This window comes from Gopherus evgoodei, chromosome 12 (genome assembly GCF_007399415.2).
Source record: "Gopherus evgoodei ecotype Sinaloan lineage chromosome 12, rGopEvg1_v1.p, whole genome shotgun sequence".
Taxonomy (NCBI): Eukaryota; Metazoa; Chordata; order Testudines; family Testudinidae; genus Gopherus; species Gopherus evgoodei.
This window is the reverse complement of record NC_044333.1, coordinates 6,645,464-6,663,681: the sequence shown is the minus strand read 5'-3', so window position 1 is coordinate 6,663,681 and position 18,218 is coordinate 6,645,464. Positions and strand designations below refer to the sequence as shown.

Here is an 18,218-nt window from a genome sequence, read left to right as displayed (position 1 = left end):
GGAATGGTCCCTGAGGCCAGTCAATCACACAGTTGCCTCGGTTACAGTGTCTCATCTAGTAAAACAGGAGCCCCAGCAGAAGGAAAACAGAGCTCATTTCCATGAGGCTCAGCGGCAGATGGACGCACCCCTGAGAAATGGGGAGCGTTTCCCCACTGTAGTAGTCATAGTACACTGGGTCATACTTGCTGTAAGCCCTTGCTAGCCCTTCCTGGGCGGGCTTGATGTCCTTCGGTCGCTGCTTGGCTTGGTCACGGTCAGACCCAGCTTCTGCGATGAGTGAGGGTTGAAACACCTTCTCTGTTGACTCAAATGACCCTTCCAAATCCTCAGTCGGAGCTTGAAAAGCAGAGCGCCCTCTGGCAAAAGTGGGATATACGGGGACTCCTGCGTCAGCTGTTGTGGCTGAAATCCAGTCGCTGTAATAGGCCACTTTGGTGTAGAGAAATGGTCCGTAGCATCTCATGCCGCCCTGGCTCAGCACTCCATTCAGAACCCAGTCTCCAGTTCCCTTAGCCTGGCACATGACTGGGTTCCCTGGGTCCCCCTTGAGGAGACAAAAGGCAGGTTTCAGTCAAAACACACCAGTTTTCATCCAGCGTGTGCTCTCACTGCTCCTGTATCCCGTGGGCACCTCTATACTAATCCTAAACTGGAAGGAGGACAGATCCCACCAGCTCATTGCTTTATCTGCTCCAACAAGCCACCAGTAATTCCAGGGGCTGGCTCTTCTTAGAACACCCCCATCACCAGGGGCGGCTCTAGGGATTTTGCCGCCCCAAGCACGGCTGGCAGGCTGCCTGTGGGAGGTCCTCCGAAGTCGCAGGACCAGCGGACCCTCCGCAGGCACGCCTGTGGGAGGTCCACCGAAGCCGCAGGACCAGCGGACCCTCCACAGGCAAGCCACTGAGGGCAGCCTGCCTGCCGCCCTCACGGTGCCGGCAGAGCGCTCCCCGTGGCTTGCCGCCCCAAGCACACACTTGGCATACTGGGGCCTGGAGCCGTCCCTGCCCATCACAGATGAATTGCCTAGGAATCTGCTCCCCACACATCAGCATGCGGGTTGAACAGGGGCCGCATTCATGGGGTATGGCGGGGAACCCAGTTTAGTTTTCCCAGGTGAAGGCTAGTACGTGTGATGTGACAAAGCCTCAGGACAGAGGAGAGTGAAAAGTGATCTGTGGGAACTAAGGCCTTTATTATGGTCCAAGGCTGATGCGGACCCCGGATCTCATGGACATTACAGTAGCTAATTGCGGAATAGTGCGTGTGAGGGAAGTAGAGGCTGCCCCATTCTTGCAGAGCTCAGATCCCCCTGAAGTTCGTACCCTGCATCAGAGTCAGCGGCTGGATCAGTAGAAGCTCCTTACCAAACATCCAGTCACGTTATCGGAGTCCTGGTGGCTGCTGCACTCGGTTGTAACGATTCTCTTCAAGGGGCAGGGATCCACATCCACTACTGAGAGCTTCCGTAGAAAGCTTGCTGCCACGTGTCTTCCTGTCTGAGCCAAGAAACCAAGAGATCAGAGACCCCCCAGTCTAGGGCCTAGGAACTGGAAGTGGCAGCGCCCCAGTGCTGCATCTCTTCCTATTGTACCGTACGACTGGAGAATTGCTAACGTAGTCCCTATTTTTAAGAAAGGGAAAAAAGGTGATCCGAGGAACTATAGGCCTGTTAGTTTGACATCTGTAGTATGTAAGGTCTTGGAAAAAATTTTGAAGGAGAAAGTAGTTAAGGACATTGAGGTCAATGGTAACTGGGACAAATTACAACATGGTTTTACAAAAGGTAGATCGTGCCAAACCAACCTGATCTCCTTCTTTGAGAAGGTAACAGATTATTTAGACAAAGGAAATGCAGTAGATCTAATTTACCTCGATTTTAGTAAGGCATTTGACATGATTCCACATGGGGAATTATTAGTTAAATCGGAAAAGATGGGAATCAATATGAAAATTGAAAGGTGGATAAGGAACTGGTTAAAGGGGAGACTTCAACGGGTAGTACTGAAGGGTGAACTGTCAGGCTGGAAGGAGGTTACTAGTGGAGTTCCTCAGGGATCGGTTCTGGGACCAATCTTATTTAACCTTTTTATTACTGACCTTGGCACAAAAAGCGGGAATGTGCTAATAAAGTTTGCGGATGACACAAAGCTGGGAGGTATTGCTAACACAGAGAAGGACCGGGATACCATACAGGAAGATCTGGATGACCTTGTAAACTGGAGTAATAGTAATAGGATGAAATTTAATAGTGAAAAGTGCAAGGTCATGCATTTAGAGATTAATAATAAGAATTTTAGTTATAAATTGGGGACACATCAGTTGGAAGTAACAGGAGGAGAAGGACCTTGGAGTATTGGTTGATCACAGGATGACTATGAGCCGCCAATGTGATATGGCCATTAAAAAAGCTAATGCAGTTTTAGGATGCATCAGGCGAGGTATTTCCAGCAAAGATAAGAAGATTAGTACCGTTATATAAGGCACTGGTGAGACCTCATCTGGAATACTGTGTGCAGTTCTGGTCTCCCACGTTTAAGGATGAATTCAAACTGGAACAGGTTCAGAGACAGGCTACTAGGATGATCCGAGGAATGGAAAACCTGTCCTATGAAAGGAGACTCAAAGAGCTTGGCTTGTTTAGCCTAACCAAAAGAAGGTTGAGGGGGGATATGCTTGCTCTTTATAAATATATCAGAGGGATTAATATTAGGGAGGGAGGGGAATTATTTAAGCTTAGTACCAATGTGGAGACAAGAACAAATGGGTATAAACTGGACTGTAGCCGGCCGGTGTGGCTCCCCTGCTGCCCAGGAGAGGGCGAGCCCTGCCGGACACCTGAGTGGGCGGGGCTACAGGGCAGTGAGCCCGCCCCTCAGAGGGTCAGGCGGCAACCCAGAAGCACAAAAGCCAGCGTCAGAGCTCAGTCTGAGCCCAGCCACCGCCAGGAGCAGACCTGCTGCAGGGAGCTCAGGACTGGGAAGCCGCCAGAGCTTCCCCGCGCCCGCTACTGGGAGGACCCACCAGAGCTTCCCCGCGCCCGCTACTGGGAGGACCCGCCAGAGCTTCCCCACGCCGGCTACTGGGAGGACCCGCCAGAGCTTCCCCACGCCCGCTACTGGGAGGACCCGCCAGAGCTTCCCCACGCCGGCTACTGGGAGGACCCGCCAGAGCTTCCCCGCGCCGGCTACTAGGAGGACCCGCCGGAGCTTCCCCACGCCGGCTACTAGGAGGACCCGCCGGAGCTTCCCCGCGCTGGCTACTGGGAGGACCCGCCGGAGCTTCCCCGCGCCGGCTACTGGGAGGACCCGCCGGAGCTTCCCCGCGCCCGCTACTGGGAGGACCCGCCGGAGCTTCCCCGCGCCCGCTACTGGGAGGACCCGCCGGAGCTTCCCCGCGCCCGCTACTGGGAGGACCCGCCGGAGCTTCCCCGCGCCCGCTATTCGGAGGAGCCGCCGGAGCTTCCCCGCGCCCGCTACTGGGAGGACCCGCCGGAGCTTCCCCGCGCCCGCTACTGGGAGGACCCGCCGGAGCTTCCCCGCGCCCGCTATTCGGAGGAGCTGCCGGAGCTTCCCCGCGCCTGCTATTCGGAGGAGCTGCTGGAGCTTCCCGGTCCCTGTTGTTACCCCAAGGAACCCCCGGAGCAAGCCTGGCTGGATTTCCCAGAGGAGCTACTGGACCAACCCCCCAGCCCCGGCCGCGAGGAGCCTATGCTGGAGGACTTCCCAGGAGTTGACACCACGGAGCAGGTAGGCCCGGAGGGGGAAATTGGAAGTAGCCCGGGGGCAGCCGACCCCAGTCAGGCTGCAGATTTACCTGTGCCTATGTCAGTGTGTTGCGGTCAGGATCCCCGCTGACCGTCAGTGGTGACAGCCGCTACTAGGGCCCCGGGCTGGGACGCAGTGGAGTGGGAGGGCCTGTGTCCCCCCTGCCACCTTTCCAGGAGTGGCAGACTCCCCCTCCCCCTGGCCTGAGGAGGCCATTCAGACTGGTTGTTTGCTCAGCCCCTCTTGAAGGGCTTGAGCCCTGAGTTGCTTGTTGCCCCGCCCTGAGCCAGGGCCTGGGCTTCTAGACTGTTTGTTTGCTCAGCCCTGAGCCAAAAGGGCCTGAGCTTTGCCTCTGCATTTGGTGCCCTGCCCGAACCTAGAGCTGGGCCCCCCACTAACTGTGTATTGTTGCTCAGCCCTGCAGCAGAGGGTCTGAGCTCCCAGCTAACTGTGTATTGTTGCTCAGCCCTGAGACAGAGGGCCTGAGCTCCCAACAGACTGTATATTAAGAGCATTCGTCCAAACAACTGATCTACTTTTCTAGCTGGAAGAAGCCAGCAGGTCTCATTGGCTTTTGCAGTCTCCCTAAAAGCACCCAGACTTTTGAATGCAGCTCTTGAGGTTTGCCCTTCTCCATGGGTGCAGTTTGGGGAACCAGGGGGGTGTTTCCCCCCTAACAGGGCCAGCCTTATTGGGGGTGCCGTAGTCCGGGGTCGGGGGGGTGAGGCTCGGTGCATTTAACATAATGCACTAGGATGGGCACCTGCCAGCAGCCCCACTGACCCGACTTCCTCCTCCTCACCCCCCAGCAGCCCAGAGTGACAGTCCTAGTGGAGCCCGCGCTGCTGTGTGTCTCTGTGTGGTGTGACGGGGAAGCAGCCTCCCCTCATTAGTAGCTGCAGCAGCAAGGTGGCCACCGCAGCACCAGGAGGCACTAGAAAAGCAGCAGCATCAAGTCCTGCTGGTGTCAGAGCGGCCACAGCTCCCACGCTCAGGTCGCTACAGCGGACAGCGGCTGCCGGGGCTACCCTGCTAAACCAGCAGCCCAGGTAATGCGCAGCCTGCTGCAGCCAGAGCACCCGCCCCTCCAGGCAGGAGAGAACCAGCGAGCCAGGGGGACTGGCTTCAGCGTGTGTGTGTGTGCATACGTCCGTCTGTCCCCCTCACGGTCCCATTGGCCTGGCTAGAGCTGTCCCCCCAAATATAGCAGTCAAACTTAGCCTGTGCCCTTTTCTAGGACAGGTCACCCAGGAAAAGGAAGGGGTTACCTGCAGTGGGGTGAAGCCACCCTGACACCCAGCAGTTCTCCAGGGTGTCTGCGGTGAGGTTCCTGCTGGGGAAGCAGATGGGCTGAACAGCATCACTGAACTTTACGGGGGTGGCCGTCTTCAGCAGGGCAATGTTCTTGTCCAGCGTGATTGTGTTGAAGTCTTCGTGGGGAATGATGGTGCTGATTGAGTACTGCGACTGTGGCTTCCTCTGCGTGTTCATGTCTGTTATACCAACCCCGGCGAAAGCTGGCTGCCTGAAGAAAGAGACCAGAGGAGCCTTAGATGTGCAAAGAGCTCTGGGAACTGAGAGCCCCTTGGCAGTGGGAATTTGATAGCTCAGTGGGCGCAGGGTGACAACAGTTCCCAGAAGACTTGAGGCCACTAGGCAAGGCAGTTTATACTGATGCAAAGCCAGTGCGAGACCAGAATCGAGCTCCATGCCTTTGACTTGGTGGCTCAGGGTCCAGATCCCAGCACAGCTCAGGAGGGAGATGTGTGCAAAGGTGATTTTTATGCCCATCCCACCAGACCTGGGTGGCCCAGCCCGTCTGGTCCCTCAGACGTGTAGTCCAAGGACTGCTGTAAATTGCACAGCCTGTAGGGACTATTCTGGCAGTAGGGAGACATTGGCTACCCACATGCCCCCCTACCCCCGTTTCCCTTAGCCATGCCTTCTACAGCAGGGGGATGGAGCGGGGAGGGCACAGATGCCATAGCAGCTCTGATACCCAGGGATTCCTCCACTGCCACCTTTACACCATCAGAGTGCTACATCAGAGGGGAGGATTGGGGCCTAGTTGTACTGTGTCTGGGAGGGGCAGGCTGAAATGCTGAGCATCTGCTGACTGAACGCTGGCACGCTGTAGGTGGACACTGTGTGGCCAGCAGCTGGGCGGCATGTGCAGGGAACGGGTAGAAGGCAGCCCAGGAAAAGAGGCTGGGTGCCAGCTTTCTGTCCCTTGTTGCTGAGTGAGGGAGAAGGAAAGAGAGGAAGCCTCACAATCCCTTGCCTGGCCTTCCAAACCAGAGCAGATCTTCTCAGAGGACTAAACACGTGAGCGGCTGAAAGATGGGAAGAAGAGCCCAGTGCAAACAGTGGCAGTGCGCAATTAACCGTGTGCATAGGGCTGTCTCCGTTTCACTGGAAGTTCATTACAGCCGCAGCCTCGCTACGAGCAGCCCCAGCTACTCGGCAGTCAGAGATAATTTAATCTTCCGATTGGCTCAGTTCCTGGTCTTTTTCTACAGCAAAGCCTGCCTGTCAAGGCTCTGCCAGGGGGCTGGTTCAGAACATGGAAGGTAACGCACTGAGGAACTGGGTGCTCCTGGCAGCCTCTGTCCAAGGAGGACCTCTGAGAAGCGGCGTCCTCCAGAGTTGAGAGCAAGGCCGCACCATAAGGGAGAGCACCATGGCACATCATACCTTGTCTGAAAACTGGATGCAGCACTCAGGATCCAGTGCTCACTCAGGATGGAGCCAAAGGCCAGGTGGTTGTGTTGTAGGTCCTGTATTGACACCACCCAGGGGAATTCCCCCACAGCTGCAAACGCCTGCATGGAACTAGATGGTGCCAAGTTCCTCTGTGTACCACATCCTGCAAAGCAAATGGAGGGCACAGTCCCTCTGGGGCTCTTTCGGGACCCGACAGACCTGTGCTTCCCAGTCTATTACCACCGTCTCCTCTCTACTTTTCCTCCATTAATACCTCATCCTTTCCTCTGCTTCACTTGCACTCTACCTCCCTTCTCCCACCCTGGCCTCTGTCGTCTCATTCGCTAGCGAGTGGTTGCTGCTGGTGCCTCCTGAGATCTGAGCAAGCCCGTCAAGCAGCGCCACCGTCCCATGAGTACCAGCTGTCCAAATTGCTGACCTCACTTGGGCTGATTCAGGCAGGGCCCAGTCTCCATCACCCTTGGGAGCAAGCTGAAGGCACTGACTGGGGAGGGGAGTGCAATGGTCAGGTCGCGGTGACGGGTTGGATCACAGAAACCCTCTTGGGGCTGCCAACTGATGTGCCAAGACTACTTCTGCCCCTGCTTTCCCTGCCAGCCTGGGACTCCAGAGCCCTGCCTGGTTGCGCCAGACATGCTTGTCAGCCACAAACACAGACCTGGGTCTGAACCACGTCCCACAAACCGCAGGCTTAACTGAAAGCCGCTTAAGAAATGTTCCTATCTTTTAACACTCAGATGCCCAACTCCCAATGGGGTCCAAGCCCCAAATAAATCTGTTTTACCCTGTATAAAACAGGGTAAAACAGATTTATACAGGGTAAACTCATAAATTGTCCGTCCTCTGTAACACTGATAGAGAGAGATGCACAGCTGTTTGCCTGCCCTCCCCAGGTATTAATCGATACTCTGGGTTAAATAAGTAAAAAGTGATTTTATTAAATACAGAAAGTAGGGTTTAAGTGGTTCCAAGTAGTAACAGACAGAACTTTTACCAAGTAAAATAAAATAAAACACTCAAGTCTAAGCCTAATACAGTAATAAAACTGAATACAGATAAAACTCTCACCCTCAGATGTTTCAATACGTTTCTTTCACAGACTGGATGCCTTCCTAGTCTGGGCACAATCGTTTCCCCTGGTACAGCCCTTGTTCCAGCTCAGGTGGTAAAAGACGGTTACTCACCTTTGTAACTGTTGTTCTTCGAGATGTGTTGCTCATATCCAGTCCAGTTAGATGTGCGCGCGCTGCGTGCACATTCGTCGGAAGATTTTTACCCTAGCAACACTCGGTGGGTCAGCTGGGCGCCCCCTGGAGCGGCGCCGCTATGGCGCCGGATGTATACCCCTGCCAACCCAGCCACCCTTCAGTTCCTTCTTGCCCGCTCCTCCGACAGTGGGGAAGGAGGGTGGGTGTGGAATGGATATGAGCAACACATCTCGAAGAACAACAGTTACAAAGGTGAGTAACCATCTTTTCTTCTTCGAGTGATTGCTCATATCCATTCCAGTTAGGTGATTCCCAAGCCTTACGTAGGCGGTGGGGTCGGAGTGAAATGTGGTGGAATGTAAAACTGCTGAGCCAGAGGCTGCAGCATCTCTTGACTGTTGAACCAGAGCATAATGCGAAGCAAAGGCATGGACCGAGGACCATGGAGCTATGCGACAGATCTCGTGGGTAGGAACACGAGCCAGCAAGGCGGCAGATGAAGCCTGAGCCCTGGTAGAATGCACGGTGATGTGGCTTGGGGAAATATGAGCCAAATCATAACAAGTGCGGATGCATGCCATCACCCAAGATGAGATCCTCAGAGGAAACGGGTAGGCCTATCCTTCGGTCTGCTACCGCAATAGAGAGTTGGGGGGTATTACGAAATGGTTTTGTCCGCGCAATATAAAATGCGAGCACTCTATGGATGTCCAGGGAGTGGAATTGTTGCTCCCATTGTGTTGAGTGTGGTTAACATGAAAGGCCGAAACCACCTTAGGGAGGAAAGCTGGGTGTGGTTGTAACTGCACCTTGTCTTTGTGGAACAGTGTACGGCAGAACCACTGTAAGAGCCCTGAGCTCGGAGATTCGTCTGGCCGATGTAATGGCTATGAGGAAAGCTGTCTTCCAAGACAGGTATGGCAGCGAGCAGGTCGCTAACGGCTCGAATGGGGGAGACATAAGTCTGGTTAAAACCATGTTGAGATCCCAGGTTGGGGCTGGGCGGTGTACTTGAGGGTATAAGCGCTCCAAGCCCTTGAGGAACCTTGAAACCATAGAGTGTGAGAACACGGAGCGCCCACCTTAGCCTGGGTGGAAGGTAGAGATGGCTGCCAAGTGTACCCTCAGGGCTCATACCACTAGGCCTTGCTGTTTTAGGCCAGGGGTAGTCCAAAATAGAGGGGATGGAGACCTCAGTAGGAGTAAGATCAAGCGTTTTGCACCTGTAGGAGAAACGCTTCCACTCGTCCAGGTACGTTGACCAGGTGGAAGGCTTCCTGCTACCCTGGTTTAGCCATGCAGCAGCCACGCCGTGAGGTGAAGAGACAGCAGGCCCGGGTGGCGAAGCCTGCCGTGGTCCTGAGTTATGAGGTCTGGGTGGAGCGGCAGGGTAATTGGGTTGGCTGTCGACAGGTTGAGCAACGTAGTGTATCAGTGCTGCCTGGATGATCATAATGATGCGCGCTCTGCCCTTGCGGAGTTTCAGCAGGACCCTATGAATCAGTGGGAAAGGTGGGAAGGAATAAAGGAGTTGGCCCTTCCACAGCATCAGGAAAGCGTCCGAGATCGATCCCGGGGAGAGACCTTGGAAGGAGCAAAACATCTGGCATGTCCTGTTCTTGCTGTAAGCGAACAAGGTCTATGTGGGGAAAAAATCCCCACTTCTGGAAAACAGAATGCATTACATCAGGGCAGATCGACCACTTGTGAGACAGGAAAGACCTGCTGAGTCAATGCGCCAAGGTATTCCGAACGCCTGGGAGAAAGGACGCTACCAGATTTATTGAGTGGGCTATGCAAAAGTCCAAGAGATGGATGGCCTCCTGACAAAAGGGGAGGACCATGTCCCTCCCTAGTTGTTTATGTAGCACATGGCCGTTGTGTTGGCTGTAAACACTGAGACACCACGGCCTCGCAGCTGCTGCTGGAACCCCTGGAACACCAGGCGGACTGCTCTCATTTTTGGACATTTATGTGGAATGCCAGCTCCTGAGAAGACCAAAGGCCTTAAGCTCGAAGGTGACTGAGGTGAGCACCCCAGCCGAGAGATGACGCGTCCGTCGTCAGGGACATTGAGGGCTGGGGCGGATGGAACGGCATCCCTCCCCACACCAGGGAGGGAGTTAGCCACCATTTTAGGGAGCCTAGGGTGCTCGAGGGAATGGTGACTATCGTGACCATTGGGTCCCTGTCTGGGCGGTACACCGAGTTGAGCCAAACTTGGAGAGGACAGAGGCGGAGCCTGGCGTGTTTGGTTACAAACTTGCAGGCAGCCATGGGACCCAGGAGACCAAGACAAGTGCGAGCCGAGGTCGTTGGGAAAGTCTGCAGACCTCGGATGATTGTTGCCATCACCTGAAACCGTGGCTGTGGTAAGCAGGCTCCGGCTAGATTGGAGTCCAGGATAGTGCCTATGAAGTCTAACCTCTGCGTGGGAACCAGAGTGGATTTTTCTATCGTGATCATCAGGCCTAGACGTGTGAATAGGTCCTTGACAATGCCCACATGCTGAGAGATTTGTGTCTCGGAGTCTCCTCGGATAAGCCAATCGTCCAGATACGGAAAAACGCATATCTGACGTCGGCGGAGGTAGGCGGTGACTACGGCCATACTCTTGGTCAATACCCGTGGGGCTGTAGAAAGGCCAAACAGCAGGATCGTAAACTGGAAGTACTGACGGTTGGCTAGAAAGTGGAGGTATCTCCTGTGCGGAGGGAAGATGGCGATGTGAAAGTCCGCGTCCTTCATATCGAGGGCGGCATACCAGTCTCCAGGATCCAAGGACAGGATAATGGTTCCCAGGGATACTATGCGGAACTTCAACCTTATCATAAACTGGTTGGGTCCTCAGAAGTCTAGGATAGGTCTGAGATCTCCGTTCAACTTGGGGATTAGGGAAAAACGGGAGTAAAATCCCTTGCCCCTTTCATCCATCGGCGTCTGCACCTCTTGTAAGAGGAATTGCTCGTGAGAGGGATCCCTGAAGAGGGACAGGGTTGGAACAAATTGGAGGTGGTACCCATACTCCACTGTGCGTAGGACCCAGCGATCTGAAGTTAACTGGGACTCCGCCAGGAGGAAGTAGGAGTGGGATCCCGGCCTGTAACTGGTACGCTGCCCTCGGGCGCATCTTCGAAAGTTTGTCTTTGGTCCTGGTGGTGGTTGCAAGGGACCTTGATCTTGGCCCTCTTGAGGTCCTGATGGTCGTCTGCGACCACCTCGGCCGCGCCGCCTGCCAAAGTCCTGTCTGTGGCTAGGCACAGAGAACGGCGGTGTGGCTGGGGACGGAAAGGCCTGCATTTGGTCAGCAGCGTATGCACGCCGAGAGAGCACATTATGACCCTGTTGTCCTTCAGGCTTTGCAGCCTGGGGCAGTCGTTGCCACAAGGAGGCCTTGAGGGAGAAGCTCCATAAACTTACCCACTGCCATGCAGGTGTTATAATTATAGCGGCTAAGCAAGGCTTGTTGATTTGCCACCCAGAGCTGTAAGGCCCCTGCAGAGTACACCTTGCGGCTGAGTAGGTTCATTCGCCTAGCCTCCTTCGATTTTGGGGCTGGCGACTGCTGGCCATGCCATTCCCTCTCCTTAATGGACTGAACGACTAGTGAGCAAGGAGGAGTACGGAGATACAAGTAGTCGTACCCTTCAGAGGGCACCATATATTTACGCTCGACTCCCCTGGCCGCAGGAGGGATAGAGGCTGGGGACTGCCATATAGTATCGGCATTCACCTGGATGGTCCGAATAAACGGGTAGGGCCCCTCTAGCGGGGCATCCGGCAATAGAATGTCCACTACCAGGTCCTCTACCTCTGGGACCTCCTCCACCTGGAGGTCCATTTTGAGTGCTACCCTCCTTAGGAGGTCCTGATGGGCTCTCAGGTTGTTGGTGGGCACATCAGAATCGTGGTCCTGAGCATAAGAGCTGTCCGCGTGGGATGACACTGATGCATGTCTGGATGGCCATGGAGGTGCTGAAAAGCCACGGGCAGAGGCTCTGTCACTATCGGACCTTGCTCACCTCGGCACTGGGAGGCATACCAGTACCTGGAACGAGATCCGGACCTGCGGCCAGAGCCGTGCCGGGAGGTCGACCGAGATCTTGAGGCCGGGAGCGGCTACGGGAGTCACAGTGCCTGTAGCGGTGCCGGGAGCTGGAACGGTGCCAAGAGTAGTGGGTCGGTGAACGGGATACTGACCGGTGCGGCGAGTGCGACCGGTACCGAGGAGGAGAACAGCACTGGGACTGCAAGTGGCGTCAGGAGCAGAGTGCTGACAAGACCTGGAGCATCTGCGGGACCGTGATCATGAACGGTGCCACTCTGCTGTGCCGACAGAGGATGGTCTTATCAAGGGAGGCTTGCCGAGAGACTGTATTACCCGCACCGGCGGTGCTGGGGGTTCAGGCAGCATCAACTCTGTCATGGCAATGAGATCCCTCGCCGTTGGGAATGTCTCCGGCATGGAGGGAACAGTAAGCTCAACCACAGCGCGTACCGGGGAGCTGTCAGGCACCGGATTCGACGGCCCTCATGGGACCGGGATCGACGATGCTGACGTCGTCAGTGCCTCGGCAGGTGTTGATGTCGGGCGATCTGACTTAGACGAGTTCTCTGGCTGCGGTGCAGTTGGCACAGAAGCAGCAGGAGCAGGGAGCTCAACCATGGCGCGCGCCAGGGAGCTGTCGGGCACTGGATTCGATGGCCCTTGTGGGACCGGGATCGACGGTGCTGACATCGTCGGTGCCGGGTGATCCGACTTAGACGGGCTCTCAGGCTGCGGTGCAGTTGGCACAGAAGCAGCAGGAGCAGGGAGCTCAACCACGGCGCGTGCCGAGGAGCTGTCAGGCACTGGATTCGGCGGCCCTGTGGGACTGGAATCGACGGTGCCAACGTCATCGGTGCCTCTGCAGGTATCGGTGCCGGGCGATCTGACTTAGACGAGTTCTCTGGCTGCGGTGCAGTTGGCACAGAAGCAGCAGGAGCAGGGAGCTCAACCACGGCACGTGCCGAGGAGCTGTCAGGCACTGGATTCGATGGCCCCGTGGGACCGGAATCAATGGTGCCGACGTCATCGGTGCCTCTGCAGGTGTTGGTGCCGGGCGACCCGACTTAGATGAGCTCTCTGGCTGCGGTGCAGTTGGCATGGAAGCAGGAGGAGTCTTAGGTTTTCTTGACCTCGGAGAGAGGGAGCGGTGCCGAGTCGATGTCGGTGCCAGCGACGGCTGGTGCTGAGAGGCCTTGGCAGTACCGGCGTGGTCCGGTGCCGAGGAGGCGCTTCTGCCCGCCAAGTGACCAGCGCTCAGTGCCGAAGGCGGAGGGGTAAGTGAAAGTCCCGCTCCTTTTTGTTCTCGGCTTAAAAGCCTTGCAAATGGGGCACTTAGCTGTCAAGTGCGATTCCCCGACGCGCTTCAAACAGGAGTCATGCGGATCTCCTGTCTGCATCGGCTTGTGGCAGGCCGAGCCCGGTTTGAAACCCGGTGAGCTGGGCATAGGCTCCGGCACCGGGTGCGGGGAAGGGGCTACTCCCCGAACCCCGCTATTACTAAACTAACTATGCTAGTAAAGAAAAAACGTGTGTGTGTATATAAAAGGATTATAACTATATAACTATATACACGATAACAAACGAGAACTACGAGTAGCTAGGGAAGTGGAGGTCAGCTAAGCCGCGCTCCACTGTTCCAACGACCGACACGGGCGATAAGAAGGAACTGAAGGGTGGCTGGGTCGGCAGGGGTATATATCCGGCGCCATAGCGGTGCCACTCCAGGGGGCACCCAGCCGACCTGTCGAGTGTTGCTAGGGTAAAAATCTTCTGACGAACGTGCACGCGGCGCGCACACACCTAACTGGAATGGATATGAGCAAGCACTCGAAGAACTAGGGGATTTCTCATGACTGCAGCCCCCTTTGTTCTGTTCCACCCCCTTATATGGCTTTGGCACAAGGTAGGAATCTTTTGTCTCTCTGGGTGCCACCCCCTCTCCCTCTTCTAAATGGAAAAGCACCACGTTTAAGATGGATTCCAGTTCAGGTGACATGATCACGTCACTGTAAGACTCCAAGCCTTCATTCCTCCCAGCCGGACTCACAGGAAGGCCTGCCTGCAAACAGAGCCATCTACAGTCAATTGTCCTGGCTGACGAGAGCCATCGAGATTCCAAACCACCATTAATGGCCCACACTTTACATAATTACACTAGACCCTCAGAGTTATATTTCATATTTATAGTTTTAGATACGAGAGTGATACATTTATACAAATAGGATGATCACACTTAGTAGATTATCAGCTTTGTAATGATACCGTACAAGAGACCTTTTGCATGAAGCATATTCCAGTTACATTACATTCATACTCATTAGCATATTTTCATAAAATCATATAGAGTGCAACATCCCAGTCGCATCTCCCAGACACAGCTTCACTCACCAGCTGTCGGGGAGCGTGAAATGCACAGCCATAGCAGCACCAGGCCTCTCATCCTACTGCCCTGGCAAAGAGATGGAACCGTCTGGCCCAGACCCCTAGGGAAACCACAGAACAGTCCCTCCTGCCATCACTTGCCTGGTGCACCTTGGCTGCCTAGACCATCCCGGCATCGCCTCAGCCCCTGCAAAGGCAGCCACACAGCGAGGGGATGGGTTGTTAGTGTTTCCTCCTGCTAGGAGGCCCAGGCATCTGTTTGTCCCCCAGGCCGAGTTGGAAACGATGTTTTCTCCCCAGCGCCATCCCAGTTTTGCATCCTTCCCACACTCGGGCTCTGCACATCCTGATGTCCACCATGCGGCCTTGCTGCGGCTCAGCGGTGAAGCCAGGGCCAACCAGTGCTGGAATCGCCCAGCTGGTCAGGGGCTGCACAGACCAAGAGGCAGGGCCTACTGTGTCATGTCCATTCTTACAGAAATCAGCTCCCGCTGGTGGCTGCCTGACTCCAGCGTATTCTCCATGAGCTCTGATCATCTTCAGCTCCCCGTTCCTTCTCCCCTCTCCCTCACCCCAGCCAGACTCTGGCTTCTTCACCTACAGTCTCCAAAACCCCAGCCTTCCCTCTCCATCCCACTTGCCAAAACCCTGGGGCTATTCTTGCCATTGGCTAGTGTGAGCCCCAATTTCCCAGCAGAGAAGAGAACTCCAGCTACTTCCACCCCCACCTTTCCCCCGCTGCCAGCGTTCGCCCTGGTCTCCTCTGCATCGTTCTCTCTGCAGCTGCTTTACCCAGGGAGAAGGTTCGTCACTTGGCCTCGCAAGCCCTTGCTTCCTGAAGTCATTGTTAGTCTGGGCTGAGCCAAGGAGCAAGGCTGGCAGGGTTCTGATGCTGCATAATCAGCCACTGTTAGATCACTGTTGCTATGGCATCTCCAGCCACGCTTAGGGAGGAAGCTAACGCGAGCCAGTTGGACACCCCAGTGCCCCAGGGTAGCTCAGCGAGCAGTCTGGGGCTTGGCTACAGGACCAGGAAGCATGAAAATCCCCAAACAATTCTATTTGGATTAGCATTAGGTACAATCCCCCCCATCCAAATAGAGACCAGCACCACGGGCTGGTATTCAGTGCCTATTTGCAGTGTGCAGCCAGCCCGTGAGGCTCTCATCCTGCACGGGGTTGTGTGGAAGGGATCTTTTTTCATTCCCATCAAAGAGCGGCTTGAAAGTGGTAGGGCCAGCCCACAGCTTAGCACTGCCACCCCAGAGACTGGGATGTGACTCATGATCCCTGGGGCAGGTACTGATCCCAGCGACGTTGGTGTGAATGCAGAGCGCACTCCATTACCCGCCTGAAGGAACTTAATTCACACTGCTTCGTGGGAACGGAGATCAGACAGCAACCTTGGAGGCAAAGGGTGTCTCTTCTGTAATTCATCGACAGGCACCCTGGCAGAGTAAGGCGCAGAAATGAGATGATGCTCCAAAGTGAATCCTTTGCCCAGTCCTCCAACAGGAAGGATGGCGTGTTTAAAACAGAGCCTTGACTGGTGGGTTTAAAGCAGGGGGAAAGGGCCCTTAAAATGGGGCCCCTTCTTGCCTCCTCCACCGGCTTCCTGTGTGAACTCAGAGTCATTTCTGCTCAATTCAGCTACAAAAATAAGCATCTGCTGCACTTTATCTCTGCTGCGGTCACTCAGCTGGAATCTATCCCATCTCATGCATCACCCACAGAGCGATTTAGTAAATTCCAACTTGCTTATTGAAGGCAGTGGGCGTGCATGGATGTAACAAAGGGCAGAAAATTTGGCTGGCAGCATCTTTATTGGTGGTGATGATGAGCAAAAAGGAAAGAATCCAGCTTGACTCTGCCATGCTAGGCTCAGTGGGCTGGCAATCAAACTTTTAAACTCAGCACATTACAGAAACCATGGACAAATCCAGAGCCCCATGGTGCCATTTCTAGAGTCACTTGTCAGAGTAGGCCTGTGCTGTGATGGATACTTCTGGGGGATCTGCCAGAGGGGAAGTGTTTACCAAATTGTTGCATTTATGGAGTGTCTCTATTGGTGGAATCAGGGTGCAACATCTCTGTATATGTCCTTAAGGGAAGCTCAGCATTTCACAAGGCCGAGGAGATGCGTCTTTTAAACTCTCATTGCCGCTTCTACGCTAGCTGAGCGGGCGGGAGCATGGCTTGCTGCTTTGTAAGCGGAGAGACTGCCTTGAGGTTAGAGGGAGAGGATGTTGTCTCCGTGAGCAGCAGTTGAGTCTGCAGACCACCAAATTAAACTGAGCCGTTTTAGCCTCACAGCTGAGCTGTGACAGAGGCAGCTCCTCACGCAGGGACAATGCAAAGCCCAGAGCAGCTTGTTCACGTACAGGGCTGTGTAAGCAGCCTCCTCAGCAACCGAAGGATCATTTCTGTGCCAGAGTTTGGGTCAGGCCCTGCCTCAGGCCACAGTTTACTAGTTAAACTGATCACACAAGCAAAAGACCCAAATAAAGCAGGTCTTTTGCCCCACATGGGCTCGAATGCCCAGAGACTTTCCCCTCCCCTTTCCCAGCCCCTCCAGTCCTTGCTCGGACCCCAGCATACCTGTAGATCTCATTCACGAGGTGATCTGCCTGGGGACCACTTACTAGCTAGAGTCTTTCCTCTGCTCCAGCAATCTGCTCCCTGCAATTCTCTGGCTCAGCTGAGCGCTCACTGGCCTTTAAAGACCCAGGTGCTCTTAGGGGATCGCCTGACCCCTAGCCCCACAGCTTCCTCTAGGAGGCAGTGAGCTGATCAGTCACAGGTGGGGCTGGGTTCTTCTTCCCTTAAAGGGCTGGTCACACTGTGACAGGCTGTTATACATGTCTTTAAAAGAATGGGCCTCTGCCTTGTCTCAACTAGGATTTTGCAGGGAGACCACTAATGTGGGTTAGCAATCTTGTGGTAGAAACACACCTTTTTGGCAGTGAAGCCATAGCCTATGAATTAATCAGTTTAAAACTCCTCTTTAGATAAACCAGCACAACTCCTGTAGGTAGACAGGCCTGTGGTGCTGCTTCCACCTTTCATCCTACTGAAGTTGGAATTGAACAGGCTGCAGTTACGAAAGCCAACCCAGGGCACCATGCCTTCTCTATTCAGACTGAAAGGGTTAAGAGCATTCGTCCAAACAACTGATCTACTTGGCTGAATGTCTCCTTACATTTTATCATGCTTTGGGCTCATTCACAGTGTCAGGAAAGATTTAAAGATTAAGTAGGAACTACCCAATAAAAATCTATTGATCTCAGAAAACCACTAACCCAGCAAAAATTGCACACACAGGACCATCACCAACTAGCTTCTGAGATGCATTCATTTGGTTTTCCACCTGGCAAAATAAATGCGGCCATTTTACTTACCACATTTGACAGGACAAAAATCTTGATTAAGTTAACGAAAAAAAGTAAGACATTTAAAATCTGGTTTCTGCTTATTTCCCAGAACTCTGTCCCCTGTTGTGCAGAGTTGTACAGCTGTGCCCTGCCTCTTAAATTATCGGCTCTGTGAGGCTGCTTTGCATCTCTAGATTAAAATCACATCCCCCTCACTGCTGGCCTTACCACCGAGAAACATTGCTCCTGGTGACCTTTAAGGGCAGATATCTGATACAGCCCCTTGTGACTCACCTCTGAAGTCTCGGCAAGGTGCCCTGCAGAAATGCCTCCATGAGCAGTTTCTCATGCTGCTTGGTGACTTCCAGCAAGTTTTACAGATGGAAGCATTCGGCCTGCAGGCAAGCCAGGAACTGGCAACTTCCTTGCTTAAAATGTCCTTATTTAAGATGCAAACAGGCAAAGATTTTCATGCAGCCAGCCAAATGTACCAGGATCCCTGCAGTTTCCAGAAGAATTTCCTGCCCACAGCTATACAGGAAAAGCTTTTGAGTGGGTTTTTTTGTGAATCCAGCCACAATGTAAACAGCTGCAGGAGGTGAACGGAGTTGTTATACCCTTTTGCTCAAGGGTGATGGACAGGGGGTTTTGGCTTGTTTTTTAGCATTCATGAAATGTGCCAAGTCGAAGGCCTTGGAGACTCACGCCCTCGCTC

The 18,218-nt window shown here is 54.3% G+C and overlaps 1 protein-coding gene across 2 annotated transcripts; it reads right to left on the bottom strand.

Annotated features, from left to right (window-relative positions):
• Nucleotides 1-41: 41 nt before the first annotated feature.
• PRSS54 (serine protease 54) lies at nucleotides 42-17,873 on the bottom strand. 2 transcript variants are annotated; one of them, XM_030582265.1, is made up of 4 exons: nucleotides 17,798-17,873; nucleotides 5,039-5,295; nucleotides 1,371-1,498; nucleotides 42-547 (listed from the first exon to the last, which is right to left on the bottom strand). In XM_030582265.1, the coding sequence occupies exons 1-4, from the start codon at nucleotides 17,836-17,838 to the stop codon at nucleotides 56-58; spliced, it is 918 nt and encodes a 305-aa protein (XP_030438125.1). In that variant the 5' UTR covers nucleotides 17,839-17,873; the 3' UTR covers nucleotides 42-55. The 2 variants fall into 2 exon arrangements, with proteins under 2 accessions (XP_030438125.1, XP_030438126.1); XM_030582266.1 differs by lacking the exon at nucleotides 17,798-17,873 and adding an exon at nucleotides 14,139-14,453.
• Nucleotides 17,874-18,218: the final 345 nt, after the last annotated feature.

What these genes read in the sequence shown, in the direction of transcription:
- PRSS54 (XM_030582265.1), bottom strand. Translation starts at nt 17,838, where the DNA reads ATGGAGGCATTTCTGCAGGGCACCTTGCCGAGACTTCAGAG. An exon ending in ACCTTGCCGAGACTTCAGAG is followed by an intron (nt 5,296 to 17,797) that starts GTGAGTCACAAG and finishes CTCTTTCTTCAG; the next exon opens with GCAGCCAGCTTTCGCCGGGG. An exon ending in GTGGCTTCACCCCACTGCAG is followed by an intron (nt 1,499 to 5,038) that starts GTAACCCCTTCC and finishes TGGCTCAGACAG; the next exon opens with GAAGACACGTGGCAGCAAGC.